Here is a 25206-nt window from a genome sequence, read left to right as displayed (position 1 = left end):
ATATATATCTTATCTTTCTTCGTTAATATTTTATTGTGCGAAAAAATAAACTATACCTCGATCGTGATCTCCGCAAGACGCCTCGTCCGATGGAGAACCGCGTGAAGTTGCAGCGGACGCATCTCGCCGCGGATAGGTCGCTCGGGCGTCGCACGCTCGATCGCCATTGGTGGAGCGCGCGGTGACGGCATCAGCGCCAGTTGATCGCGGAATGTCTACGCCGCGTGCATTTCCGTTTTACGGTGCGCGTTACTCTCGACGACGCGAGGACGAGGAGTCGCCGGCCACGTTCCCGCGATAGTCTCGCCCCGCGTTTCCCGCGACCTCGACGCGAGTGACGTGCGCGCGCGAGCTCGTCCTTATGCGAACGCGGTGTCGCGCAACGACGCCGCCACCGTCGCTACGAGCACCGCTGCGAGAAGCCGCCGAAGAGTTGCCGTCGTTCCCTCGCGCGACGCGTCATCGCCATTTCCTCACCGACGCGGTCGCCGCGATCGACGCACCGGGACACGCGATGAAGAAGAGCTGAGTGCACGGCTCGCCGTCGACCGGATACACGAGGTACGTACGTCACGCGTGTCGTAAACATAACCGAACGACGCTCTAGAGTGTCAACATATGTATATGATCCTTGCGATAGAGATTCTTCTTCCTTCGCGATGCCGTTTTTTTTTACGTTTCTCTCCTATCTAGGTTAACGAGGATTGAGGTTATCTCTTGTAAATGAATCGTTAATATTTTATATTTATCGTAGAATCGTTGAAAGATTCGTTTTCTTTGCCTGGTGTCATTTACTTTCTTAAATTCTTGTTGGTAAAAGTTTCAGCTACTAAGGATTAAAGTTAATTTTTATGAGCATTCGTGATTATAGCAATCTTATCTTATATTTATCGTTACATGTTTCTTTCGGATAAAAGAATATTTTTCTTATTACAACATTTATACATTAATTCTCAAGTGTATGTTTTGCAAATAAGATAAGTTTACGATTTTCAACTCATGATTTAAATCATGTCAATATACATTTTTCTAATAAAAGAATACATTTTTCGTATGACTTTTGTATTATTTGTAATATACGTTTTTATAACAGTTTCTTTTTAATAACTGCTTAAACAGCTATTTACACTAATGAGAATTAAAGTTAATTTTGCAGAAGTGCATCACGAATCTTCATTTCGCGTATAAATACGAATGAACGCATAATGCGCATTGAGGATTTTTCTTTTTTTAACTCATGACTATATTAAATCATCATTGCAATAATTAATAGATGCAAAGTTTGCGTAATGGGATATTCGCGATGAATGTGCTAGCTATTCATCATTCTAGATTACAACGACGACGTTGACAGTTCGGCAAGATCAACGGCGGCTTCATGAATGAAACGTCATCCGCGCAATTCCACGTGTACATTGCGATGTTCTCCAATGTTGGTTTAGGGAATTTTCGTTCGGATTGTCGGTCTGTCGCTTTCGGGGTGATCGACTGGAAGGCACGCGACTGGTCTACGTGTCGCATCGCGTCATCTTAATGGTCGTGTATTAATAAATCGGACACGACAGATAGAAAAGTAAATCCACGCTAGATAGATTTCTTCATCTTCATACATATCCAAGTCCATCTTATTTCTACAATTCAATAAAATGTTAATTAAGATTTAAATGTTACGTAACTATATGTCGCGATGCACGCATTCAAGTACAACGTTACAGGAATTGCAATCGAATACGAATACAAATAGTAGTTTTTATTATATAAAAGAATATTGAAACGATAATAAATAATTAATATGCATAATTGATCAATATTTTGCTAAAGATATTATTGGAATAATTATTGGAGAATTACCGATATTTAAATTACTCCAAAAACAGATTCATGACTTGGACTCTTTTAATTAAAAATCGCCCTTTTTTAAGCACTGTCATAATATTGAACTTTTTATGCTTTAAATATGTATTCGATTTTTTAAAGTAAATTTTAAACTATACTATCTATCTTTCAAATACAAAGTTAAGCGTTTTAGTTTCTCATTTTCGAAATAAATTTAGTTTTAGGTTTTGTATATATTCTCATTATGAAACTGCATCGTATAATTAAAAAAAAATACTTTGAGGAATAATTCATTCGCGATAGCAATGTTATGTCAATAGGTCTGTCCTTAGTTTTTACACTTTGTAGACTTATAATGGAGCGAGTCGGAAAAAAGATGAAAGATAAAAAGTTAAAAGCGTAGTGGAATGTACATGCGATACGAATGGACTTGATGTAAGTATTTAATTACGTATACAAGGTAATCCATAATTATTGCATAGACAAGGAGAAGCGCGTTTTGTTGAAAATTGCGAGAAAAAAAAGAGATTTAACATTGCAAAACAATATGCTCCATGTAAACAAAAAAATCGCTTTCAGTAGTCACAAACGGTATTTCTTAGAGATACTAAGATGGCTTTTAAAATTACTATTGTGACAATCGATGAATAAATGAATTCTATTGCGCTAGTAAAAGATTTCACTTATTTTGTTGCCGCAAAGAACCTTACATGCTTTTAAATTCTATTATTTATTGCTACTTATACTTTGAGAGAAAATACAATTGCTTTGTCAATGAATTATAAATTTCGAATTAAATATGTCTATATAGGTATTTGATTCTCTTTTCTCTAAAGAATCAACAATGGCTCGCTTGATAATAAATCTTATTCGCATTGAATCAAAAATATTCACAATATGATGCGATTCTATTTGATAATTTCTCGACAGACATACAGCGGTTAATCCAGTATTGCAGTGTCAACAGTGACAATAATGTCAACAGTTTATAATATGGATGGATATACATATGTGCGCGGTATTTGCTTGTGGTATTTGGAGTCGTAATATTTCCATAGCTGTCGCAGAAGGAATATTAGCTTAAATTTTATAGCGCAATTTATATGCATTTAATTTAATGATTAATTAGTTGATCTGTCGCTCATTATTAACCGATTGTATTATTAAGATTTTGATAAATATGTAGAATTTGAATAGCGCGAATAGCGCGATACTCCTCTTTCTTTTGTTACACTGAAAAAAAATTCTGGGTAAACCTGTGAGATGTATTTAGTAATGCATTTTTTTTTAAATATTTAGTTTTTATCAAGTATAGCAAAATATTAAAAAAAAATACATTTTACATTTAGTTGAGTCTACTAAATGTTAACATTATCACCACTGAGCTATGGTGAAATAGTTTCAACTAAATGTATAGGTGATTAAGACGGAATAATTTACTTAAATACACTTAGTAGACTCAACTAAACGTAAAATATTCTTTTTTAAAATGTTTATAACTATTATTATTATATATATTAAATATTTTTTTATTATTATTATTATACTTGATGATAAAAACTAAATATTTAAAAAAATGCATTACTAAATGCATCTCACAGATTTACCCAGAATTTTTTTTTCAGTGTAGGAATTAACTCTGGAGAAGGTATTTGTATCTTCCACCAGATTACCTTATATTGTACGTAATCAAGGATTCACTATTCCGTGAATATCCGACGTGTGGCGGGATGCCAGAGGCATGCAAAGAGTCAGGCAGAATCCGCTTGCGAGCAAGCAGCCGTCACGTTTCCGCGCGAACGGTACACGTGCGTCGCCGTTTATCGTCTCCGTCGTCGTCGCCGTAAACGAAACAAGGCTCGCATCGCGCGTGCTTCGAAATGTCAGTGAACTCCAATCCAGCTGCTAAGTAGCCAACTACCCCTCTGCATCACCTCCCCGTTTTTTCTTTCCTTGTGCTGTACGATGAAAATTCTCATTAATCCGCTCGAGTCGGGAAAGGAACGCGAGGTGATCCGATAAAAGATAGACGAATTAAAATGAATTGAAATAAATCCGTCTCTGTGTGAAATGGGATTTAATCCTCGTAACTGGCGATTGATTTATACAAAGTGGCAGTATTCTCAAGTCTTAGACTGCTATAATAAATTCCTTTACTTGTAAATCTACTAATCAATGTAATTTGTTATTTTAGTTTATATATATATATATATATATATATATATATATATAATAAATAAATTTTAAATATTGATACCGTAAATCGCGGAGACATTTTATGATAAAAAGAATTGCAGAGAATTCCTTTTCATAAATTAGTATTTAATCTTCCAGAAATCAAAAACAAATTTTGAAATCTCAATACACATTTATATAATTAATTATACTAAATTGTATTGTGTGAAATTTAGAAATATATTTTAATTCTAAACGCGTAAATTTTTTTTGTTTTTCAAATTAACGTTTATTTCTTTTGAAAATTGAAATAAATGATTAAAAGCAGAATGGAAAGAATTTTAATTAACATAAAATCAATTTTCGATTCTATATCAAATAGATTTTTATCGTTTCATTTTTCCTTTATTTATTTTTTTCTCGGTTTAAAATGCAGTTCTAAAAGAATGAAGGAATACTATGTAAATGATCTTCAAATCTAAATGTCAAAGATCTACATTTTATGGCTCTTTCAAATGCTCTACTAACAAGGACAAAAATGCCAAAACGTTTTCATAACGGATTCTGAAAAAGAAGTCAAAAGACGGAGAAGAAGAAAAATGAAAGCTAAACGATTCATAGGACTAATGAGGCTACGTCATAAATTAAAAACATAATTGAATATCTTGAGTACAGTCGACATACTTTTTGTCCATTCTTTGATTATTTGTTATCCATTTACAACTACATCTAATCTTTTAGTTTTTTATTCTTTTTCATTTTATTTAATTTAATATAAAATAAATATTTATACATGTTGATGCTGAGAATCTCTATTTATGATATGATGATATAAAAATTTTCCATCTAAAAGCGTCTAATTTACTTACAATCTTATTTCTGATGCATTTTGACGATTTTTGTTTTGACATCCAAAAATACTATTGTCCAATTTTGGTTTTTGCCCACAGGTGTCCTCTGAAAACAATTTAAATCATTTTACGCTGATTTTTTTGTCTTTGAAAAAATCGAGCTTTATTGTGAAAAAAAATATTTCGATTGTTTTGCAAGAACAAACAAAAAGAGAAAATACCAGTTACAAAGGAAAAAAAATTGCAAAATATATTTTGCACTTTATTTTACTTTGAAGCGAATAAATATATTTTTAAATAAAAAACAGATATGTATACATATATATATCGTGAACAAGGCGGAATTATGCAAGTACAATATTTTTTCTGTTTCTGCTGTTTCATCATATTTAGTATTTTCGTTCTTTCTTTGGTCGTCATTATTTTTTTTCCGAGATTTCTCTACACATTTTAAAAATCAAATTTCATATTTGTAATAAACTATCTCAAATAGATATTATTTGAAATCTCTGGAATAGAATTATAGAGACAATAATTATATAATTATATAATTATATATATATATATATATATATATATATATATATATATATATATATAGTGAATAATGGTAAAATGTGTGAACATAATTTTAACGTTCAAATGGTATATAGCTTCTCTATCATGTTTATATTCGACAGTGTTGTTATGTTTTAATATATTTGAATCTTTTTCTCGTAGTCCTTGATTTCTGTATTTGTTGACTTTAACAAACAAATTTCGTTAGTTATTGGTTAACTACTTTGGCAATAGAAAATCAAGGAGATTCAATCAAATTTTTGTGATATGGTTATCGGAGTCCCACATTATTATAAATGTTGTTCGTACTTTTTTTATATTAGTACAATTAGAGTAGAATTTGACTAAATTTTAAGAGTACTGTATATATTTTTATGATGAGCGACACACAACATAAATGAAGATCTATCACATTATATTATATCTCACATTAAATTACTGCTTATGATATCTCATTTTATAATGCAATATGTCGATATAAATCCACGTATAAACCCCAATTGTTTTTACAAGAGATAATGCAAGAAAATGTATCTTACTGTCAATAGGGATGAGCGGTTCGCGGCTTGGTAGAGGCCGAGGCGGTCGCCTGGCTCTGTATGGGAGCGCTGGAGTGGTAGCTCTTTTGCTGATATTCTTTTATCGTGCCGCTGTCTCGGAGATGACCAGGCTACAAGAACTTCACGAACAATGCGCTCATCAGCAGGAGGCTCTCGCCGCTCAACTGCAAGGTAAGTAAATGTATTATAAACGGTTACATGCTGTATCGGGATGAAGGAATCCATAGTTATAACATTTTAATTAATCTTAAAATATCGACATAACAAATACTTTTTAGGGTTTTAAAGCTATTTATCTTATAGAATGAAGAATCTTTTGTGGAAAGTATAACTTGGAAAATTATGCTAAAACTTTATGGCAAATCTTATAAATTGTTCCATTCTTCTGAGTTGTTTGATTGTCGATTATTGACAATTCAATTTTCCTCATTTGTTCATAAATTTTTCGATAATGAGATAATCAATACATACACTCTTTCTAGTTATATTCGAGTACAAAGTTCGGTTGGAAAAGTCCTTGGCCGAGGAGAAGAGTTCAAACGCCGCGGTGAAGCAAGAATTGCAACAGCGTGCATCGCAGGAGAGGTCTTTACGCGATAAGGATAGTATAGAGGCGATGCGAAGGTTCGATTCGCTTCAACAGACTTATCAGCTCCTGCAAACGGAACATCAAGATTTACAAGACGAATGTAAAAAACGTGAGAAGCAGGCATTGGACGAAACTAATAAGTTGGAAACGACGCTGCAAGATTTACGTGGTCGCATCCGGCAGGCGCATGAAGAAAAGGAGAAATTGAAGTCCAAGTACCTGGAATTACAAGATGAGAAGACTCAGCTTGAGAACAAGTACAACGAACTGATGGCAACTAGCGGTAATACCGATAATATCATCGATCACCTCAAAAAGAAAGTCTTTCAGCTCCAGCATGAATTGGATGACGCCAAGGTATTGTCTGTTGTTCGCTATAACATATAAATATATATGTAAGGTCAATTTATCAGTTATAATATGTATAAAATAATGTTTTAAGATGATTATAATTGTAGAATACAATCTTGATTGATAGTTATATAAAATGTTAAATGAGTTAGAGAATAGTTATTATACATGTACAGAAAATGATTAATATTCAATATTCAATTATAATATTCAATATTCATTAATTTAAAAGATAAAAAACAGTTATGTAAAGATGTATAAGTATTATGATTATCATGTTTTTCAGAAGTTCAGAAAAAGCACATCTCCTGATCCGATACCGATAACTCCTCGAGCGTCACAATCAGCATTGCAGAAGGAGGACTCACAACCGATTCCGGCGCCGCAACCGCAACAGGTAAGTCCGCTGCAGCCACTATACGCATTTCGCAACATCTATCGTGCGGACGGAAAAGCAGCTCCTTCGGAAAACAAAATGTTGAACGAGAATGCCAACAAGAAGACTAACAATACTAGACTCATTCAAAAGAATAGCAACATTATTTCAACTAGTACAAAAAAGATTGACGAGCCCTCGGGCGATGACTTTCAGCAAAAACAGCAAAGAAATGTTGTTGAGCGTCCAAATACAAAAGTCGTAGGCGACGAGAATCTTTTCGACGAGGAACAAAGGAAACAGGTAATGTCGCCACCATTGAATCGACGGGACAACAGTACGAGGCATGGTGGCAATCAAGCGGTGTTGAGTTCGCAAGCTGAACAACCGCAACTTGCCATCAAGAAAGCATCCACGGCCGTGCCTAATCGAGCAGTTAGTGACAAAGCTCGTGCGGAAGATGACGAACTGCAAGCTTTGCAGGAAAGAGTAAACGGGATTCTCAACCATAACCTACCCCATGATAGAATTCATTAAATCACATAGATTTGATAATTTGTTATCAAACTTATGGTTTGATTCTTTTCAATTCATATCAGGGATTGCAATATTACAGATATTTTAACATATATTTCGTGAATTATGTGAAAAATTGATTCTTGTTATATGATATAATTTTATAAAAATTTTTTGTCATTATTAATTATATTTTAATATACGTTATATTATAATAATTATTATAATGTGTAATATATATATATATATATATATATATATATATATATATATATAATAATTATTATTATTATAGTAATTGTGACTATAGTAAGATGTTAATTAAAAATTAATAGTAATGATTTTTTTTTTTAATCGGCATGATATACAAAGTATTTTACCTAATAAATTATACATATAATAATTTATATAAATTATACATATAATAATTTATATAATTTATATAATTATTTTTGTTTAATTTTTTATTATACAATAAATTACATGGATTAAGAACATTTTTTAGTTAGTTAGTTGTTTAAACCGAAAGTGGTTATTATTATTTCATTCTCTAAATCAACTAATGTTTCTTTATAAAATAGGATTGATGAATATATTTTGAGACTAATTGTTTTTAGTTGTATTGGTTTTTAAAATAGATAGTTATCAATGTGATGGGATTATAAAAAAAGAAAAATAAAATTATTCTATTTTCTTACTGGTGGTTTCTCGGAATAACTGTTTCTTTTTTGGAACTGTGTAATCTCTTTCTCTAATACTGCCGTAAACTAGACATAATAAAATTTGTTTTTGATAAATAAATAAGTTATACAGCTAATGTGCATTAATTTATATGCATATTTACAATAAATAAGATGAGATTATATATTATTTTTTTAAATTGTTTTTTGTTTATTGCTTAAAGTTAGGGTGATTCTTAGTGTAAGTTACTGTAAATCGCGCATTTATTACATATATGTAGAGTTTATTCTGGATATTTGTTTCGGAGAATACATATTAATGTATACGCATTAATGGATGTAATTCAAATAATTTGATTTACGTCATACACATGATAAAAAATGATATATTGTTTATTATTAATAAGTGTTTGTGTCTTAATTATTGCAGCAACAAATCGTTTCTTAAAGAAAGGTTTAATTTCTTATGTTTAAATACATATACATCTGCTTATAACACGTAATATTAATACAATTTTGAAAATAAATGCTTTTAACACTGCAATACTGTGCATAAAAAGTCCTTGCAAACATTAATAATAATTTTTATTAAGTATTCTAAGAAAGATAATTAAAAGAGAAAGTAAGAAAGATAAATATTCCTAAAGATTATTTTAACTGGAGTTATTGCAAACATCTTTAAAAATTTTTATTTTTCTTTTTTGTTATTGTTGACGTTGTGTTTTATAGATATTTTTGTTGATGTACAATTCATGAACAAATGCTATTATATGTTTAAGGAACGTAAAGATTCTACTTTTTTATGTACGTATATAATTTTCTTGACAAATGTTTATTTTTGCGGCTTTTCTGCAAGATTCACTTCTGTTATTAGAAATATGATATATTTTTATATATAACAATTCGTGACTTGTCCTGAATGTGCCTGTAAATCTGTGTTCTATAATGCATTAATAAATTATTATTATGTTTATGTGCTTGTATTTTTATTGGCAACCTTGTAACAATTTAGCTACTATTAACTTTTGCGTCGCATCTTTACCGTATCACTGATGTATGTTGCATAAGACTGAATCTATTACTTTTGCCAAGCTAGAGAATGCTCGAAATTTGTTGAACTGCGAGAGAAGCCTGTATTTATTTATGTAATGTGTAGTATAGCTCCTCTTCTACTGCTTAATAATTTAACTTTTAACTCCGGATCTTAATATAGTTTGCACTTCATAGTCATCACTTATACAGCTTTGTAGATGATAGTTGTTTGATCAATTACTAATTGAACATGAGAATAAATAGAATCTTACTTTTTATACAATTGCTTTTGATCACATCATTTGAATCAGAAGTCCGCTAAAGTTTTATCGATAAAAAAAAAGTTGAATTAATAGAGAAAAATTGAAAATATTGCAATGTCCGAGCTGCTTTCTTGCATAGCAATGAATTCTGAAGATACAATTCCTTTGTTTATTCAGAAATACTATTGTGCATTTATTAAAAAATGACAATTGTCATTATAACCGGTTTCATGATATAACATGAGTATAATTGTCGCGTTCCTATCTGTAAGTGTATATTTTCTACCATGTATATAATCTTGTGAAAAACTTTTTTCAGAATACAGCGCGCGATTCCGCGAGTTCGCGAAAAATGGAAAACTCTACTGTAGCGAATAACGCTAATTTAGTGTCGCCGTCTCTCGTCGACAAGATCGCCCCGCTACCACCTAGACCTTTGTCGAAGGTCAAATTGCCGGTCGGCGTATTGCCGATTCCGGAGATCATCGAACAGAAAGTCGAAGAAAAACGTCAGGAGGAAGTCCAAAAGCGAGACGACGCGGTGGCTCACAATAATTTGCAGCAGCCGCCGTTAAAATTCGCTTCGGTGGATAATAAAGAGGAAAAGGAGCCGATGATCGAAGCTGGCAATCTCGATCCTCCGTTCGCCGCGAATCCTCCCGCGCGACACGGCGATCTGATCGTCGAGAGGAGAGCGAACGACGCTTGGTTCAGAGTGAAACCCGGAGTACAAGAGATTGGCGAAGAACTCAATCAGCAGTTGGGTCGTGTTTCTGGGTGAGTCCTAGCTCTTTTTTTATAATTAGCACTGTAATCAAATTCTATTCAATTGCAATTTATATATCTTAAGATATACATACATATATTCGAAATCTATCAATATAAATAATTTTTTCTGATTTTAGATTAGACGATGGGCAAGCTAACGGCGGTGACGATCAGTACGATGGCGGCGATTACGATAAAGAACCTCAGCAAAAGAATGATATTCATTTGGCGGAGGGCGAGGATGAGGGAGAAGGTAATTTAATGAGATCGATCGAGTAAAATCGATTGCGCGTGATTCGTGAAATTATTCCTGTATTTCAATTTCAGACGAGGGCGACATGCTCGAGTATCCGCATAATTTGAAGCAAGATAAGCGGGAATAAAAGTCAACATTATAGTTCGAAAGTTTTTTACGCGACCGGTGGTCGAGTTCTATGAGTGGAAATCGTCTGAAATATAATCGACTTGACCAATGTTCACGATCATCTCATCAGTAAAAAATACTTATTATGCATTATAATCTGCATGAATCATTCAATCATTCAATGATTATCTCGTGAGAAGTTGGAGAGAACATGAATCATGTTTCGAAAAGTCGTATGAAATTTTAGATAAATATATATAATGATACGGTGTATAAATCGTCGACGAGCCTTTGACGTTTACACGGTTCTAATAAATCTTTTCCCGAGAATTTAATGCGAGCTCTTGAAAAAGAAAAGAAGATACTGTATTTTTCTAGATTAAGATCCATAGCGGAGATGCATAGAGTGGAATAGTCAAGAGTGACTTAATCGCACTTATTACTTAAGACACTCATGATTTTGTTATTAATACAAGTGCGTCAAGTTGGATTTATTGCACTAGCAGAGTTAACTTATCGAATGTTCTCGGAATAAATTAATATTCACGAGAAAATCGATCAGAAAAATGTTTCATCTACCAAATATCGAAACTGATCGCAAATTACTTCCTTCTGTATTAATTTTATAATATTCACGCGTCTCATGGTACAAATGGTTAATTCTTTTACTACTTGTACAAATGCAAGATGCGGAATGTATAAATGTAGATATTTTGTATAAATGTAAATAAAAGTTTGGGATATTTTCCGCCCAATCTTTTTTACATTTAAAAAATGTTATTATTGGAAAAGAAAGAGAGAGAATTCATGATACATCGTAAATCACTACAACATATATGTGATATTGCATAATATAAAGTTATCTCTGCTACTGCAAACCAATCCTGTTTTCTGATACCCCTTATCATGGCGACAATCGAGTTCTTCAATTTTAAAAGAATACATTAATAAGACTTAATCTTGTTTTTCTCGATATCATTGTCGCTAATAATTATAGATTGTCAAATTGTGTTATTTTTAATGCAGTTAAAAATAAACATGTCAAATTGATATACATATAAATAAATTGACGTATCTCGTTAAGTTAACATCTGCTGAAATTAATTAACTCTAACAAATTGTAGAAGAGTGATCGATGAAATATTCGAGACGTCTTATTAATTTTATTCTTATTGAAAATCTTTATGACTTAACTGTTAAAAAGGTTTATTTTAAGCAGTTCACATATATGATGAGCATAGCGTAATTTTGTTATAGTTTAGAGATCCAGTTATATATAAACATATACAAAGAGGCGTTGTAAATGTACATAAACGATTTTTTCTTAATAAAAGCATTTAAAAAACAGACTTTTCGCTTTTGGAATTTTCTGTTTTATGGCCCAACAATTAGGAGTATGTTTGTCTCGAATTATACGATAATATATATCTGTTATCAAGTCACTAATTCAAGACTAAGCTATTAATGATTTTAACATAATCATGTACGTTTCCTACGTGATCAATTTCTTTCTAACGGAAATATATCGAGATCCATATATACTAAAACATCAACTATCGATGATATGATTGAGAAAGAGAGCTTTGTAAACTAAATTTTTAAATAAGTTGATAAACCTTTTCCAACCAATTTTAAGTAGAGTTTAGATAATTCTAATTTTGTTATATTAATTACAAAGTTATAATATGATACTAAAAATGAAAGAACAATAAGTCTAATAATAAATAATACTTTCGACATTTTCATTTAGAAAAAATTGATTCTAGATTGGTCAAAGAATTTTTAAAGAAGAATTATTAAAAAATAAAATATTCTATTTACATTTCATAAAAATAAAATATTAATGAATTAAATTATTCTCTTATACATTTAGAGAATAAGGTCATAGTTATCGGAGCACAGGATAAATATATCATATTAGACGTTGTTTGTTAGCTGTTCTGATTCATACTATCATTATATAAGCAATACTAATGTCTTCTATCTCTCATCGACAGATTGGTTTCCGAGAACGGATATACATATCAATATGGTACGTTTCGTTCTTCTTTCATTTGCGCAGAAAACTAATGTTTTACATTTGGAAAAATGAATTTCTCTCAGATGTTTTAACGAAAAAAAAACTCTAAAATATATTTGTAGTATATGTTCTTTCTCTTTTTGTATTTTGAATTCTCTATATAAAGTATATTATTTCAAAGATACATCTCAAAGTCTAAAGAAATAACAACGAAGATTTTAGTAAATTTGTATTCTTTTTAATAGTTTAATAGTTTAGATATATATTTTAGATTCATAGGTTATCTAAAAAAAATAAAACTGTTTGCCGAAAACTGAAAAATGACTGCCTGAAAAAGAAGCATGACTTATAAAATTTTTTATCTATTTTCTGCTAAAACTTTTTCGAGAAGTTCTATTTCTAGAAAATATACTTATTTATAAAATAATTTTTGATGTATTTGATGATAAATTATAAAACAGTCCGTATAGATGCAAAAATTTTTCAATTAATTTTTTTGCAAATGTGTTTTATTTGTGTTAATTGTCATTATATTAATTAGTGGGAAAATACTTTTTCGTGGCACTTCTCACCAACTATTATATATAGTTATATCTTGTTTGGTCTAATAATATATGGAAAATTTGTTTGTGTATGCTTTCACATTTCTCGCGTTCAAGATGTGAGAGAGATCATTTATTTATTTTAACCTTTTGCCCGTGTTATCATCGTGGACCTTATTCTCAGTGAACCACAGTCAGAGAGAGAGAGACCTTTTATAATGGAATCAAGAACACAAATACACTTTAAATTCGCTCGTGCATGATCGTCATTTTAATCTTTTTCAACTCGATAATTCCCCTTGGTTATCAAATGTTCTGCAGTAATTCGCTCGCTTAGAGACGGCAATACTCAACGAATATCCAATGAATATTCAAGAAAAGAATTTGAAAGAATTAAATTTTATTTTTGCAATAATTCTCTATTAAAAAGTTATTTGTTTTATCATGTGTGTCCCAAAACAAGGATTTTATTAATGAGAATCAATACGTTTTATATTAGATTTTAAAATAGCATCATAAGAAGCATTTTTCTTAAATTATTTCTTAGACTTTTCTTAAATTGTTTTAATGAAAATAATGTTTAATATAAAGTACAAAAATCATTTGTGATGTTATATTATATTCTAGTTTCTATTCTGTTAGTCATAAAGTTAGGAAATAATGTTAGAAAAAAAATATGTTACCTTCTGTAAAATATTTTTAGAAGATTGGTGCAATATTAGTAATGATTTTTTGAGTGAAGAATCGCTGAGACAAGTAGTTATATTTGGCAATGCTCGGAATGAATGTTCATGTCGTGTTTGCGAATGTACTAAATTGTCGTGTCCAATTATCCTCTTACGAGCCTCTTTGGAAAGATTAGAAGAACACACATATCAGCAATTTTTGTGCACTAATTATTGCCCTGTAAAAAAAGTTAATGACTAAATATATTAATCGAAGAAATAGATAAATTGACAGTTTATTTTTAAATTGCGCGAATATTTAATATTAAAAATATTCAGAAATTTATGAAAGTAAAATATAAAACGCAAGTTATATAAAATGAGTAGATTGAAAACATGGTTTAATAAAAAGAATGCGATAACGCTAAATATAATAATAAATGTCACAATTATGGAATATGAAGATTAAGAATTTATTTTTGTAAAAGAAATTTCGATATCTTATAATTCATCTATCTTTTTGTAAAACATATTTCGAGTCTGTGTTTGTAACTAATCGCAGCTGGAGTATCGCGTTTAGTGTCATGTTAATATTATTGCAAATCAGGTAAAGTATGTAAACGCGCGAGTTTTATGCAGGATGCGTTTCAGAATAAATCGGAAAACCACACTGATCGTTTATACAATATGCGTCAGCAAGCGATCCTTCAAAGCCTACAGGGATAAAGCCTCGCTCTCAAAAATCAATATTTTTTTCGAGGACAGGCATACAAGATATCGCAATATATTTCTAACGTTACGAATGTATATTTCTCTCTCCTTGTATATGGAGCATGAATTTTATGAATAATTTCGATGCATTTATTCATAAGATTTATGAATAAATTTTATGATGAAATTCACATTCTAGAAAAATAGAAAATATGTGTCAGATGTCACATTCTTTAAAAAAATGTCAAATTTATTTTCAGATTATCGCTTAATTTACGAAAAATACGCATTAATTGTTAATAATACGAAAAATACTGATAACACAATCATTTGTATTGGTTCATCTCTTTCATACTTTTTCACAATCTTCGACCTTGGGTCACTTAGTGTGCATAAGTTTCGACTGTCATCCATATGATGAATTCTCGTGCGACGCACCTCGGCTACTGTTATATACATATAGATACATGTACCAATACGCAATGACGAACGATCACGGGACTGACGTAATCAACTGGGCCCCACTACTTGAACCGAAGATCGAATCGAGGTTTTAAAGTCCCTGACGAAGAGTAACGACGCGCCAGTACGTTCTTTTCGTTACCGAAGGTAAGTCACGAAAGAAAAACATTTGAAATCATAAAGTGTTAAAAATAGAAGACTTTAAGTTTCGGAAACTCAATTTAAGTAGAAACAAAATAATTTATTAAGCTAATGATTTAAAATAACATTTCAATTAAAGGCATAAAATCATACAAAAAATAAATAAATAAAAAATCTTAACGTTTTTAATCGTCTTTTTTTATATTGAAAGATCGACTTTCTATATTTGACTTTTTTATTAAATTATAATTATGATGATCATAGTGCGCTACTGGTACTAATATTTTGTTTCTAGCAAAATTATAAAAAGTGAAGTGTTATCAATGTTATTAATTGTCGTACTGTTCGCATCGTACAATAAAGTCTATTAATATTTATTAATTAATATTTAAAACGATCAGCTACGCGTTTCTAGACAACAAGGATGAAGGCACTCTTAGTCATTTTCGCGGTGCTGTATATTCAGACTGTGTTCGGCGTAGATCCTCACGAGCATTCCAAGATAGTCTGCTATTGGAATAGTACTGCTTATGAAAGACAAGGTGCGTCACTTTTTAATTTTTTACATCATTGATATTCATGTTACATACTCATGTTACATATACATGTTAATCTATTGGAAGAATATTTATTATCTTGAATTGTTTCTTAGTAAATTGAAAATTTCGCTATCAAGTGTCACGAATAAACATGAAATTTCTTTCTTAAAAGCATTAATAATGATATATAAGAATAGTATGAACGTTGTGTCAAATTAAAATTTTCATTATATTATTTTAGGGATAAATAACATAATTAATATAAAACGATTTTTTTATATCGATTTCAAAACACATCGCTTAAGGTTGAGATGACTTAATTTTCTACTTATTTTTACTCAAATTTTATGGCGAGAAAAATATCGAATATATTTTTATTAAATTTAAATTTGATTAAAAATGCAATTGTAAAGGATAACGGATTATATTAACGCGACGAGTTATTACTTTAATTTAGAAAAAAATCTTTCTCTCAATCATACGTATAATATTTCTCATTCTTCGCATATTTAAAACCAGCAACAGTCGATTATAAGTCGAAGCTTCGGCTTGTATTTACGAGTTTTTGTCACACTTATGTTACGAAGGTCAAGCGCGAATAGCACAACACACACATTTCATGTAGAAACTCATAATTGGAAAATATCACACGCTTTTGTTTAATATATTTCATTTAATATATTTGTTTAATATATTTTCATGTAAATTAATTATTTCTTATTACCAAATATTCGAAATATATGCAAATTTACTATTACCTTGACAGGTCCGGCAAAGTTTCAAATTGATGATGTCAGACAAGCCTTGTCTCTCTGTACTCATCTGATCTATGGATACGCTCACATCAATTCCGATTTTGAGATTGTTTCCGGCTCGCCGAGTCTAGATACCGGATCGGGCTACTCTTATTATAAACTCGCCACGCAGCTGAAGCGATCGTTTCCTGATCTAAAGATCTATTTGAGTGTCGGAGGAAACTCGGATCCTTATGATGAGGAACACAAGTATCTCGTATTGGTGAGTGCAATTTTGTTGTCCTACATATCAATTTTTAATATTGAATTTTCAAAATATCAAGAAATCTCTTATATTTAAAGCAATTAAAAACCGTAATTAATGTGATAGAAATGGAATAATTAGAATGATAAATTAGAATATGTAATCAAATAAAATTATGTGAGAAAAATAAATAGAATTAAAATATTTGCCTGGGATTGATAGACCGAGACTTCGGAAGGCAGAACGAAATTCATCAATTCCGTTAATCGTCTATTGAATGACTACGACTTTGATGGAATCGATCTGGCGTGGCAGTTTCCACCAGTCAAGCCCAAAAAGCAGCGTAGCACTTTAGGTTCTTTCTGGCACGGTCTCAAGAAGAAATTGGGCTACGGAAAATTCAAGGATGAGAAGGAGCAGGAGCATCGCGATGGCTTCACTATTCTGGTCCGTGATCTCAAGGCGCAACTTAGACCAAGATTCAAGTCCCTGACTGTCACTGTGTTGCCTCATGTTAACGCTAGCGGTTAGTATATCTTGCGATAAAAATCTAAAAAAATTAAAATAACATTAGTAATAATAGAGATGATGTAAAATTATTATCTCGGGGTTTATTAGACAATTATGTTTCTTTTAACAGTCTACTATGACGCCAGATTATTAGCACCCAATATCGAAGCTGTGCATATTTTCGCCTTTGATCAAAAAACACCGGAACGCAGCGCGAAAGAGGCCGATTTCCCGGCACCAATCTACGGCAGTTACGGACGCCTGGTGGATGACAATATTGATAACGCGCAAAGGTAAACCTGCTTTTTTTCCCTCATAATGTATCCCCAAAGTATCTTCAATATATATATATTTTAACATGTATTATACAATCAATTTATGACAGTTACGGATACGTGGGAGATGACAATATTGATGCTGCGGCAAGGTAAACCTGCCTACCTTTTTTGACATTATTTTTCCACATAGTACAATTTAATAATATATAAAGCGTAACGCATGTTAAACAAATTTCCACTTTTGATTTCTTAATTTCATTAATTTTTTAATATTTATCAATTTTCTCATGCAAATGAAATTCTACTTTTTCATATATAACTCATACATTGAGCAAATTGTAATGCGTAATTTATTTCATTTATCGGGACAATTACTGCCTGTACAGTGACATACATTAATAACATTAATCGATATATCTCGAATCCAAATATAAATGTTTCTTCTTATTTTTTCTCTTTTTGCCATCTTTATAAATCTTCCTAATTTTATCAAAACTAAAAATATTCTATATATGTTTTTTTTATAATCTAATAAAAGTAATTTATAATTTTACAGATACTGGTTGGAGAACGGCACCCCGGGTAGCAAGGTTGTTATCGGCATCCCCACATACGCTCGTACGTGGAAATTGACGGCCGATAGCCAGATTTCTGGCGTGCCACCTATCGAGACCGATGGCCCGGGCGCTCCTGGACCCCACACCAACGAACCAGGACTGCTCTCCTACGCCGAGGTATGCGCCAAGTTGACTGAACACGCGGCGGGACGATTGCGACGTGTCGGCGATCCGTCCAAGAAGTATGGCAGCTATGCTTATCAATCTTACAACGGGGATACCGGAGCAGAAGGGATCTGGGTCGGTTACGAGGATCCGGACACTGCCAGCAACAAGGCTGCCTTCGTGAAATCCAAGGGACTCGGCGGTGTAGCAATCGTGGATTTGTCCCTGGACGATTTCCGAGGTGTTTGCACCGGCGACAAATATCCTATTGTCAGAGGAGCTAAATACAAGTTGTAGAATGGAACGACGTCCGATCGGATGATAGCCGAAATAAATGTCAAAAGTATTGAAAAGTATTCAATTATCATATTCGGCTGAAGGAATTGCATTTGTCTCTAATAAATTTTGAATGATAGCCGCTGTTTGTTAACGGAAGTTATATTTGTATGTATTGTTTGACGAGTAAACTATTGAGGTTTTTAATTATCGAAAAAGAAACTTTTCGACAAGACAATTTTAACGAGAATTGTAATGTCGTTGTTATATATATATTGATCGCGGTGATAATAAAAATAGCGATGCTTTCCTATTATTCAAAAGTTCATTTCTCATCCCTAATTATTTTACAAGTACTACTTTTTTTCAAAATATAAAGTAACTACGCGAATAACACTTCAATCTATATAGTTATCACTTGTATAGAGCTTATTTATATAAAGTCGTTATTTACAAAATTATAAAAGTTTTCTCGTATTATTCTCTGATTTCAAGGATGATATTTCATAAATAATTCCGAAAAGAATAAAGATCAAAGAAAAGATAAACCACATATACAAGGTATTCATATATACATGATACACATATATGTATATATATTTATATAGATAATATATTTTTCGTGCAGTCTATTTTTCCGGCCAAACGATACATTTGCACGGGTGTATAGCAAAGGTTCTCTTGTAAATGGACTAGACTCGTTAACATATCCAACATTGAGGATTACATCACACCGGATACAGTTAATAATTCGCAGCCATTCTCACGTCAGACGCGAATCAAACTTTCTCTTCTATTGGCATGATGAAGTTAAAATGAAAAAAGATACAGATACACAGTGTGATCCATTAACGTGTGATAAATTAACATTCTGATTGACTTGTCGCATGTTCGACGCGCGTTTTTTTGCCATCGATCGCCATCTCGATCGTTGAACGCCTGCAATCGGTCTCTTTAAACTACCAATATACGATACTCTTACAAAATACTGGGAGTAATAGCTGGAACAGCTTTACGTCTCTACGCTAAAGTTAATAATCCGATAGAGAAAGTTTGATTAATTAATAAATCACATTAACGAAAGAAGGGCACTCGTGAGAATACAAGATTATAATGTAACATATGTAATAAAATCATTATTTCTTTCTCGTCTAGTTCAATTAATCTAGACCTACGACTATCTCGATTCGCAAGTCCACGCGTGTTAAGACCGATACAGTCTACGCAAATGCGATACCAAACTCATACGCGATAAATCGGCAGCAAGATAGTGCGTTGTTTTGTAAATTTACATGAATAGATTCGATCAAAATTAGCAACACACTTTGTTTTATCGCGATCCAACGTTATTAATCGTACGGTTTTAACGCGCGGTGTAACTCATACGAATCGATTTCTTCTTCTCCTTTTTCGTGACTTTCATTCGCTGACAGAGGATCGCTTTATATATTTATATGCGTGTGGGTTTATCTACGATACGACGAGGGGGAGGTGCGTCTCGAATCGTTAAATTATGTCGAATCACGCACCTTTGTTCGTCAATATATTTAATACTGGAACGTTCATTCAAATGCTTAGGTTTGTTTATAGGCATTAATTAATCGGCTGTCGCGACGCTATATATGGCACTTGGATTATGCGTGTACATCCGTTGTAAGTAGGTACTCGCTGCTCTTCTCTGGGTAATTTTTCTATTAAAGAGACAATTCTCGAAGAGCTAAGCAAATGAAGGAGATATATTACATTCTCGTAAAATTCCCTACTAATTCTTGTAAACGTAAAATGTTGTATCTGCTCCAGTACACACTATCGTATACACACTATTAATTTAATAATACGGTGATATCAGCTAAAGTTAGTTCATAAATGGATGATCCGTGCGCGTGTTATTAAATTACAGGCATGTAATAATTGATTAAATTAAACAATTAATAACTTTAAAGCGAATGGTCAGTTGACGAAAGTAAATTTTAGAAAATAAATTATACATATGAACTGGGCCAATAAGAGATAAAATCGATATTTGAAATTGTATTTTGCCTCCAAGCTACCGCTTTGGATATCACAAATGTGATATACATCCTTCATCCATTTGTCCCTTCGATCGCGAACGAACGATTCGCAAAAGCCGTTGTGTGAATAACTTTCACGCCTGACAAGAATAATATAGAGTCTTCTCAATTTCTCGATATAAAAAAATAATTCGGAGAAAGGTGCTGTCGCAAAACTTGGAAGGAGCTCGCGATTTAGCATCCGCGATGATCCCAGGCAGTTTAGTGGAATGAAATTGGCTCTTTATACTTTCTCCTTTTCTCTAACATATATTTTTTGGTTCGCTTTTTGCGCAGATGCGAATGATTAATTAGCTCCGCGCGAATATATATATATATTATATATATACGTATATATTTGCATAAAGTGCACTCGACTTAAACGAAACAATGCAGTACTTTTCACACCGAAATACAACACGGTAATATAATGAATGAACAACAATCACTAAACATCGTCGAAATTTGTTTCTTCTTTTTAATGAATCGTGACATTGACCACTTTGTTTTATAAAAGTAAAAACGTCCGATCAAAGTAATAAAGGGGATATTGCGTTTCGAGATGTTGGAATCAGCAGATTGGATACGCAACTAGAAGGAGATAATTTCTATTTCTAAACTGAGAGGAAGAACGAAACAGAAATGGTTTCTGTTTCTAAAAAGTGCTCTGCGCGTTATCGAGGTCGATAATTATCAAAAAATGGCAATTCAAACTCCGTAAATAAATTTTTATATAATAATTATGATTTTCTCGTTACTAATATTCATTCATAATGATATTATTAATATGAGATTCATTAATATATATATATATATATATATATATATATATATAAAATTATTAAAAAATGAAGAAATAGATAAATTCCTAAACTTTATAGACCGCTATCGGAAAAAAATATTTATCATAAATGCTATTATGGAAATAATTTACTGCAAATCTAAAATTTACAAACCTAAATATAAATAAAAGACAATTTCTTAAACAACTTTTATATAAAGATAAAAGATTAAAATGCATAAAGAATGTTTTCCGTCATACTTTCTCATTTTTTCGCATTAAAATTTAAATAAAGGATAGAATATAAAACTTACCGAAAATTATTATTATTATACAGCAGAAGTACGATACGCAAGTAGACTCGAAGCCTCGATTTTCGCGGAAAGCCGGGTTGCAGATACAAGCATATCAGTCCTACGGTGTTTCCTAAGAAGTCTGTTACACGTTTTTTCTTCTTTTAACTCTAATCTCTACATGACGGAACATCGTTTGACGTTGTACCTATTATCTTGGTCCACATTGTTGATGCTGAGTACCTTGAGAAGCCTTTCGGTGTCTTTAGAGCTATGCCTACCGCGCTGCTGTTGCTTCATCAGCAGCATCGTTGCCGTCGCCGACGTCGCCTTTTTCTTTTTCTTCTTCTTCTTTTTCCGTTTAGTTTGCGGTAACGTCAACTCCAACATCTGCTCGAGTCGTAGGCGAATAGGCCAACCGGCGCTTCCGTCCTCGACATTTCCACTCCGATGATAGGCATAGCTCGTCGACGCGTTAGGCTCCTGACGATCATGGCGATCCTGCCACCACCAGGGGTTCTTGCACGATCTCGTCTGCTGACTTGGCTGCGAGTCGTGATAAGGATCTTCCTCGGCCATCGGTCGTCTGAGTTGTACAAAGGAATCATGAACGCGAACCGGTCGCGCCAATGACGATCTCTTCTTGATCGGCGTTAGATGAGTGGACTGATGCCTCGCCAGAGACTTGGTCAGATTATCTCTGGCCCCTCGAATCTTCCTCATTTCATCGGGCGAAGACGTTGGTACATCCGGATACAGCGCCAAATTCGAGATAGGCAGACGATGATTGGTGCGATGAATCCGGGCGACGGCGCCATTGTCGTTATTGTTATTGTAATTGTTGCCGCTTTTGTTGGGAGGATTGTTATTATCGATCACGTGACGGCACTGTTCCGTGCACTGCAGACAATCGTAATACTTTTCGGCGACATGACGGCGCGACGCCGAGAAACGATCTCGCAGATCGGCGCATCGACGACGCTCGTTGCTCGTTGCGATCGCGCCATTACGCGTGCCCTGATGAAAATGGTAAGGCTGCTGTCACACCTCTTGCAGGTACTTGAGAGGACAGAGGATCTCCTTGTAAAGTACGTCGCCCTCTTTGCCCGTGTGATCGGCGGAACGCACATCCGCCGCGCATCTCACCATCGCCACCCCGTCCATTTCCTCGCCCACTTGGATCACAATCTATACGATATGATAGAATAGAAGAACTTGTCTTATGGATTATACTTTTTAGAGATTTACGAATAAAAAGAAACTTGAAAAGATGTGAATATAAATGTTTTTATAATCAAAATTAGAAGAGTGTAAAGTAAAAATTTCAAATAAATTTTAATAAAATTTTAATTAAATGTTGGGTTTAGTTATCGAAAAATATATATGTATTCGCATCAAAAAATAATTGAGCAAATTAAAACAATTCATATTAAAAAGCAGAATATATAATTCGATTAAAAATTACCAACATTAATTTTTATTTGCATTCTCTTTGTATCTATCTTGCATTTATTCACAATAATACAAGTAAAAGGTTTTAAATGAAAATTTTTGTCAAAGCTTGTTGAAATTTTTGATATAAAAAAAATCTTAATAGGATATATAAATAAAAATAAATTTTAATGCGGAATTTAGTTAAATTTTTTCAAAAAATACAAACATACCTGATCTCGCAGCAGAGTTTGATCACCCAGCTGCAGGTTACGCGTGACTTGAAGAGTCCTTTGACCGGATTCGACTCGCATAACATACGCACTTGGAAGATAACCGGCACGGCCACCGAGACATTTACCTTTCCACCAGTCTTTCTCCGATTTATCAATCACAGTAACCTTATAACCGGCCCTATAATTACGAGAATAACGTGTTCTTAAATCAATTCATATGCACACACACACATACACTACGCAATCGCGCAAACGAAATATACATATAAAAAATACAAACCGTTTTCAATCATATATTCGTAGACTAATTGTTAGTAACATCCCTAGACGATCGTCCGTCACTTAATTCGACACTCCCGACACTCTTTTGCACGCAAAATATTCTCTCTTGCGACGCGAGAATCGCGAAACGATCACGATTCACATCCGAAGAGATACAAGTTCGCGGCGAAACTGCCGAATGTCCTCTCCCCACCCTTCCCCGTGTTCTCGAGTCCCGAGTTCTTTCCAGGAAAGCGATAAAAATATTTTTCGTAGTATTTGGCGCGTGTCGCCAAAACATAATAGTGGACTGTTTTGAGATTTCGAAACATTTTACTATCACGACAACTTGCGAATATTCTTGACAGAATAAAATGTAAAGATACATGTTTAAAATATAAAGATATTTAAAATGTAAAAATGTATAATAATGGCGATGCGCGACTAACTTGAAAATACCGCTTCTTTTATCGCGTATGGAATACGCGAATTAATGAATGAAGATACGAAGAATCTCGTTGATTCGACGCGAAAAAATATATATTGATCGCGAAGATATAGACTGATCGAGAGAATATGTTTAATCGTACACACACAATTGACAGACTCTGATAGACACAACAAACTATCGAATGTCCTACCTCCGTCCTTCAAGTAATCGCGTCACGCTCGAGCTCGAAATTTTTCCCAGGAAAGCGATAAGAATGTTTCTCGTAGCGTTTCACTGCAATATAATTGCGATTATTTCGAGTTTTGAAAAGTTATCAGCATAAAAATTTTTTAGCGAATGACGTTAAAAATCACGAGACGAGACGAAACCCGATCACGACGTGCGCACACCGTGAACTACGCAATATTCTGTTGACTGTTGGCTAACCTTTTTTTATCCTTGACGCAAGCGCGATCTGTCGCTCCAGGAGGGAGAGAGAGAAAAAGAAGAGTCCAAATTTTCCAAGACAAATATTCTGCTGCGTATGTCATAACGCGACACAATACATGACAATTTGTGTCTCGAAATAAAAACTTTACAGAGTATTGTGTATGACGTAACTACTGTATAAAAAAAATTTGAAATGTACAATAATATACATTACAATAGTGATACGCAATAAACTATAAAGTGCCTCTGCTTTTTCGTCGTGGCGCGATATTTAATTTGAATAAAATGTGTGTGCGTGTGAAATAATATATGTAAAATTAATAACATATTACCGAGACGAAAAATTAAACATATCTTTAAATAAGTTACTATTTAATTATTTATTAAACGTTAAGAAATGCAGAAATTAAGGAAAACTTTTTATTAAAAAAACAAGAAACCATTTTGTTAGACTAATTTAACTTTACTTTATAACTTAAAAAAAATGAT

General features: G+C 32.8%; 4 protein-coding genes and 1 long non-coding RNA gene across 12 annotated transcripts in view; 2 read left to right on the top strand and 3 right to left on the bottom strand.

Annotated features, from left to right (window-relative positions):
- Positions 1–182: 182 nt before the first annotated feature.
- On the top strand, positions 183–12268 carry LOC145965499 (uncharacterized). 3 transcript variants are annotated; one of them, XM_083089118.1, is made up of 7 exons: positions 194–561; positions 5969–6151; positions 6463–6926; positions 7210–7317; positions 10107–10564; positions 10693–10808; positions 10883–12268. In XM_083089118.1, the coding sequence occupies exons 2-7, from the start codon at positions 5971–5973 to the stop codon at positions 10936–10938; spliced, it is 1383 nt and encodes a 460-aa protein (XP_082945244.1). In that variant the 5' UTR covers positions 194–561; positions 5969–5970; the 3' UTR covers positions 10939–12268. The 3 variants fall into 3 exon arrangements, with proteins under 3 accessions (XP_082945246.1, XP_082945244.1, XP_082945243.1); XM_083089117.1 differs by having other exon boundaries at positions 196–561; positions 7207–7317; XM_083089120.1 differs by lacking the exons at positions 10107–10564; positions 10693–10808; positions 10883–12268 and having other exon boundaries at positions 183–561; positions 7210–7982.
- On the bottom strand, positions 3510–15616 carry LOC145965505 (uncharacterized). Of its 3 annotated transcripts, XR_014436739.1 has the most exons (6): positions 15213–15616; positions 14165–14385; positions 6452–6943; positions 5960–6144; positions 4881–4968; positions 3510–3794 (listed from the first exon to the last, which is right to left on the bottom strand). It is a non-coding gene; the product is annotated as an uncharacterized LOC145965505 (long non-coding RNA). The 3 variants fall into 3 exon arrangements; XR_014436740.1 differs by lacking the exon at positions 14165–14385 and having other exon boundaries at positions 15213–15613; XR_014436741.1 differs by lacking the exons at positions 14165–14385; positions 15213–15616 and adding an exon at positions 9797–9836.
- Idgf4 (Imaginal disc growth factor 4) lies at positions 15314–19930 on the top strand. 3 transcript variants are annotated; one of them, XM_083089121.1, is made up of 7 exons: positions 15314–15466; positions 15862–16002; positions 16766–17016; positions 17221–17524; positions 17639–17801; positions 17894–17935; positions 18343–19930. In XM_083089121.1, the coding sequence occupies exons 2-7, from the start codon at positions 15885–15887 to the stop codon at positions 18803–18805; spliced, it is 1341 nt and encodes a 446-aa protein (XP_082945247.1). In that variant the 5' UTR covers positions 15314–15466; positions 15862–15884; the 3' UTR covers positions 18806–19930. The 3 variants fall into 3 exon arrangements, with proteins under 3 accessions (XP_082945247.1, XP_082945249.1, XP_082945248.1); XM_083089122.1 differs by having other exon boundaries at positions 15447–15466; positions 15876–16002; XM_083089123.1 differs by lacking the exon at positions 17894–17935.
- Positions 18979–22950, bottom strand: LOC145965615 (uncharacterized; the record flags this gene model as incomplete). Its single annotated transcript, XM_083089279.1, has 1 exon — positions 18979–22950. A coding segment is annotated over one exon (864 nt), but the record flags the coding sequence as incomplete, so codon positions are not given.
- The window catches only part of Stacl (SH3 and cysteine-rich domain-containing protein), a 50319-nt gene continuing 48043 nt past the window's right edge, over positions 22931–25206 (bottom strand). For both annotated transcript variants that reach the window (XM_083089112.1, XM_083089113.1), the window contains 2 exons: positions 23574–23754; positions 22931–23097 (listed from right to left, as the gene is read on the bottom strand). In XM_083089112.1, the coding sequence (XP_082945238.1) occupies positions 22951–23097; positions 23574–23754 (328 nt within the window). In that variant the 3' untranslated portion in view covers positions 22931–22950. The remainder of the gene's footprint in view (positions 23098–23573; positions 23755–25206) is intronic.

The sequence above is a fragment of the Camponotus vicinus genome, unplaced genomic scaffold, assembly GCF_025532165.1.
Source record: "Camponotus vicinus isolate PSW18456_S1 unplaced genomic scaffold, iyCamVici1.0 SCAF_14, whole genome shotgun sequence".
NCBI classification, from domain to species: Eukaryota; Metazoa; Arthropoda; class Insecta; order Hymenoptera; family Formicidae; genus Camponotus; species Camponotus vicinus.
Note: the sequence above shows the minus strand (reverse complement) of the source record. Positions and strands in the feature narration are given on the sequence as shown.

What these genes read in the sequence shown, in the direction of transcription:
- LOC145965499 (XM_083089117.1), top strand. Translation starts at nt 5,971, where the DNA reads ATGAGCGGTTCGCGGCTTGGTAGAGGCCGAGGCGGTCGCCTGGCTCTG. An exon ending in CGGCGCCGCAACCGCAACAG is followed by an intron (nt 7,318 to 10,106) that starts GTAAGTCCGCTG and finishes AACTTTTTTCAG; the next exon opens with AATACAGCGCGCGATTCCGC. An exon ending in CAGTTGGGTCGTGTTTCTGG is followed by an intron (nt 10,565 to 10,692) that starts GTGAGTCCTAGC and finishes TTCTGATTTTAG; the next exon opens with ATTAGACGATGGGCAAGCTA.
- Idgf4 (XM_083089121.1), top strand. Translation starts at nt 15,885, where the DNA reads ATGAAGGCACTCTTAGTCATTTTCGCGGTGCTGTATATTCAGACTGTG. An exon ending in AACACAAGTATCTCGTATTG is followed by an intron (nt 17,017 to 17,220) that starts GTGAGTGCAATT and finishes TGGGATTGATAG; the next exon opens with ACCGAGACTTCGGAAGGCAG. An exon ending in AATATTGATGCTGCGGCAAG is followed by an intron (nt 17,936 to 18,342) that starts GTAAACCTGCCT and finishes ATAATTTTACAG; the next exon opens with ATACTGGTTGGAGAACGGCA.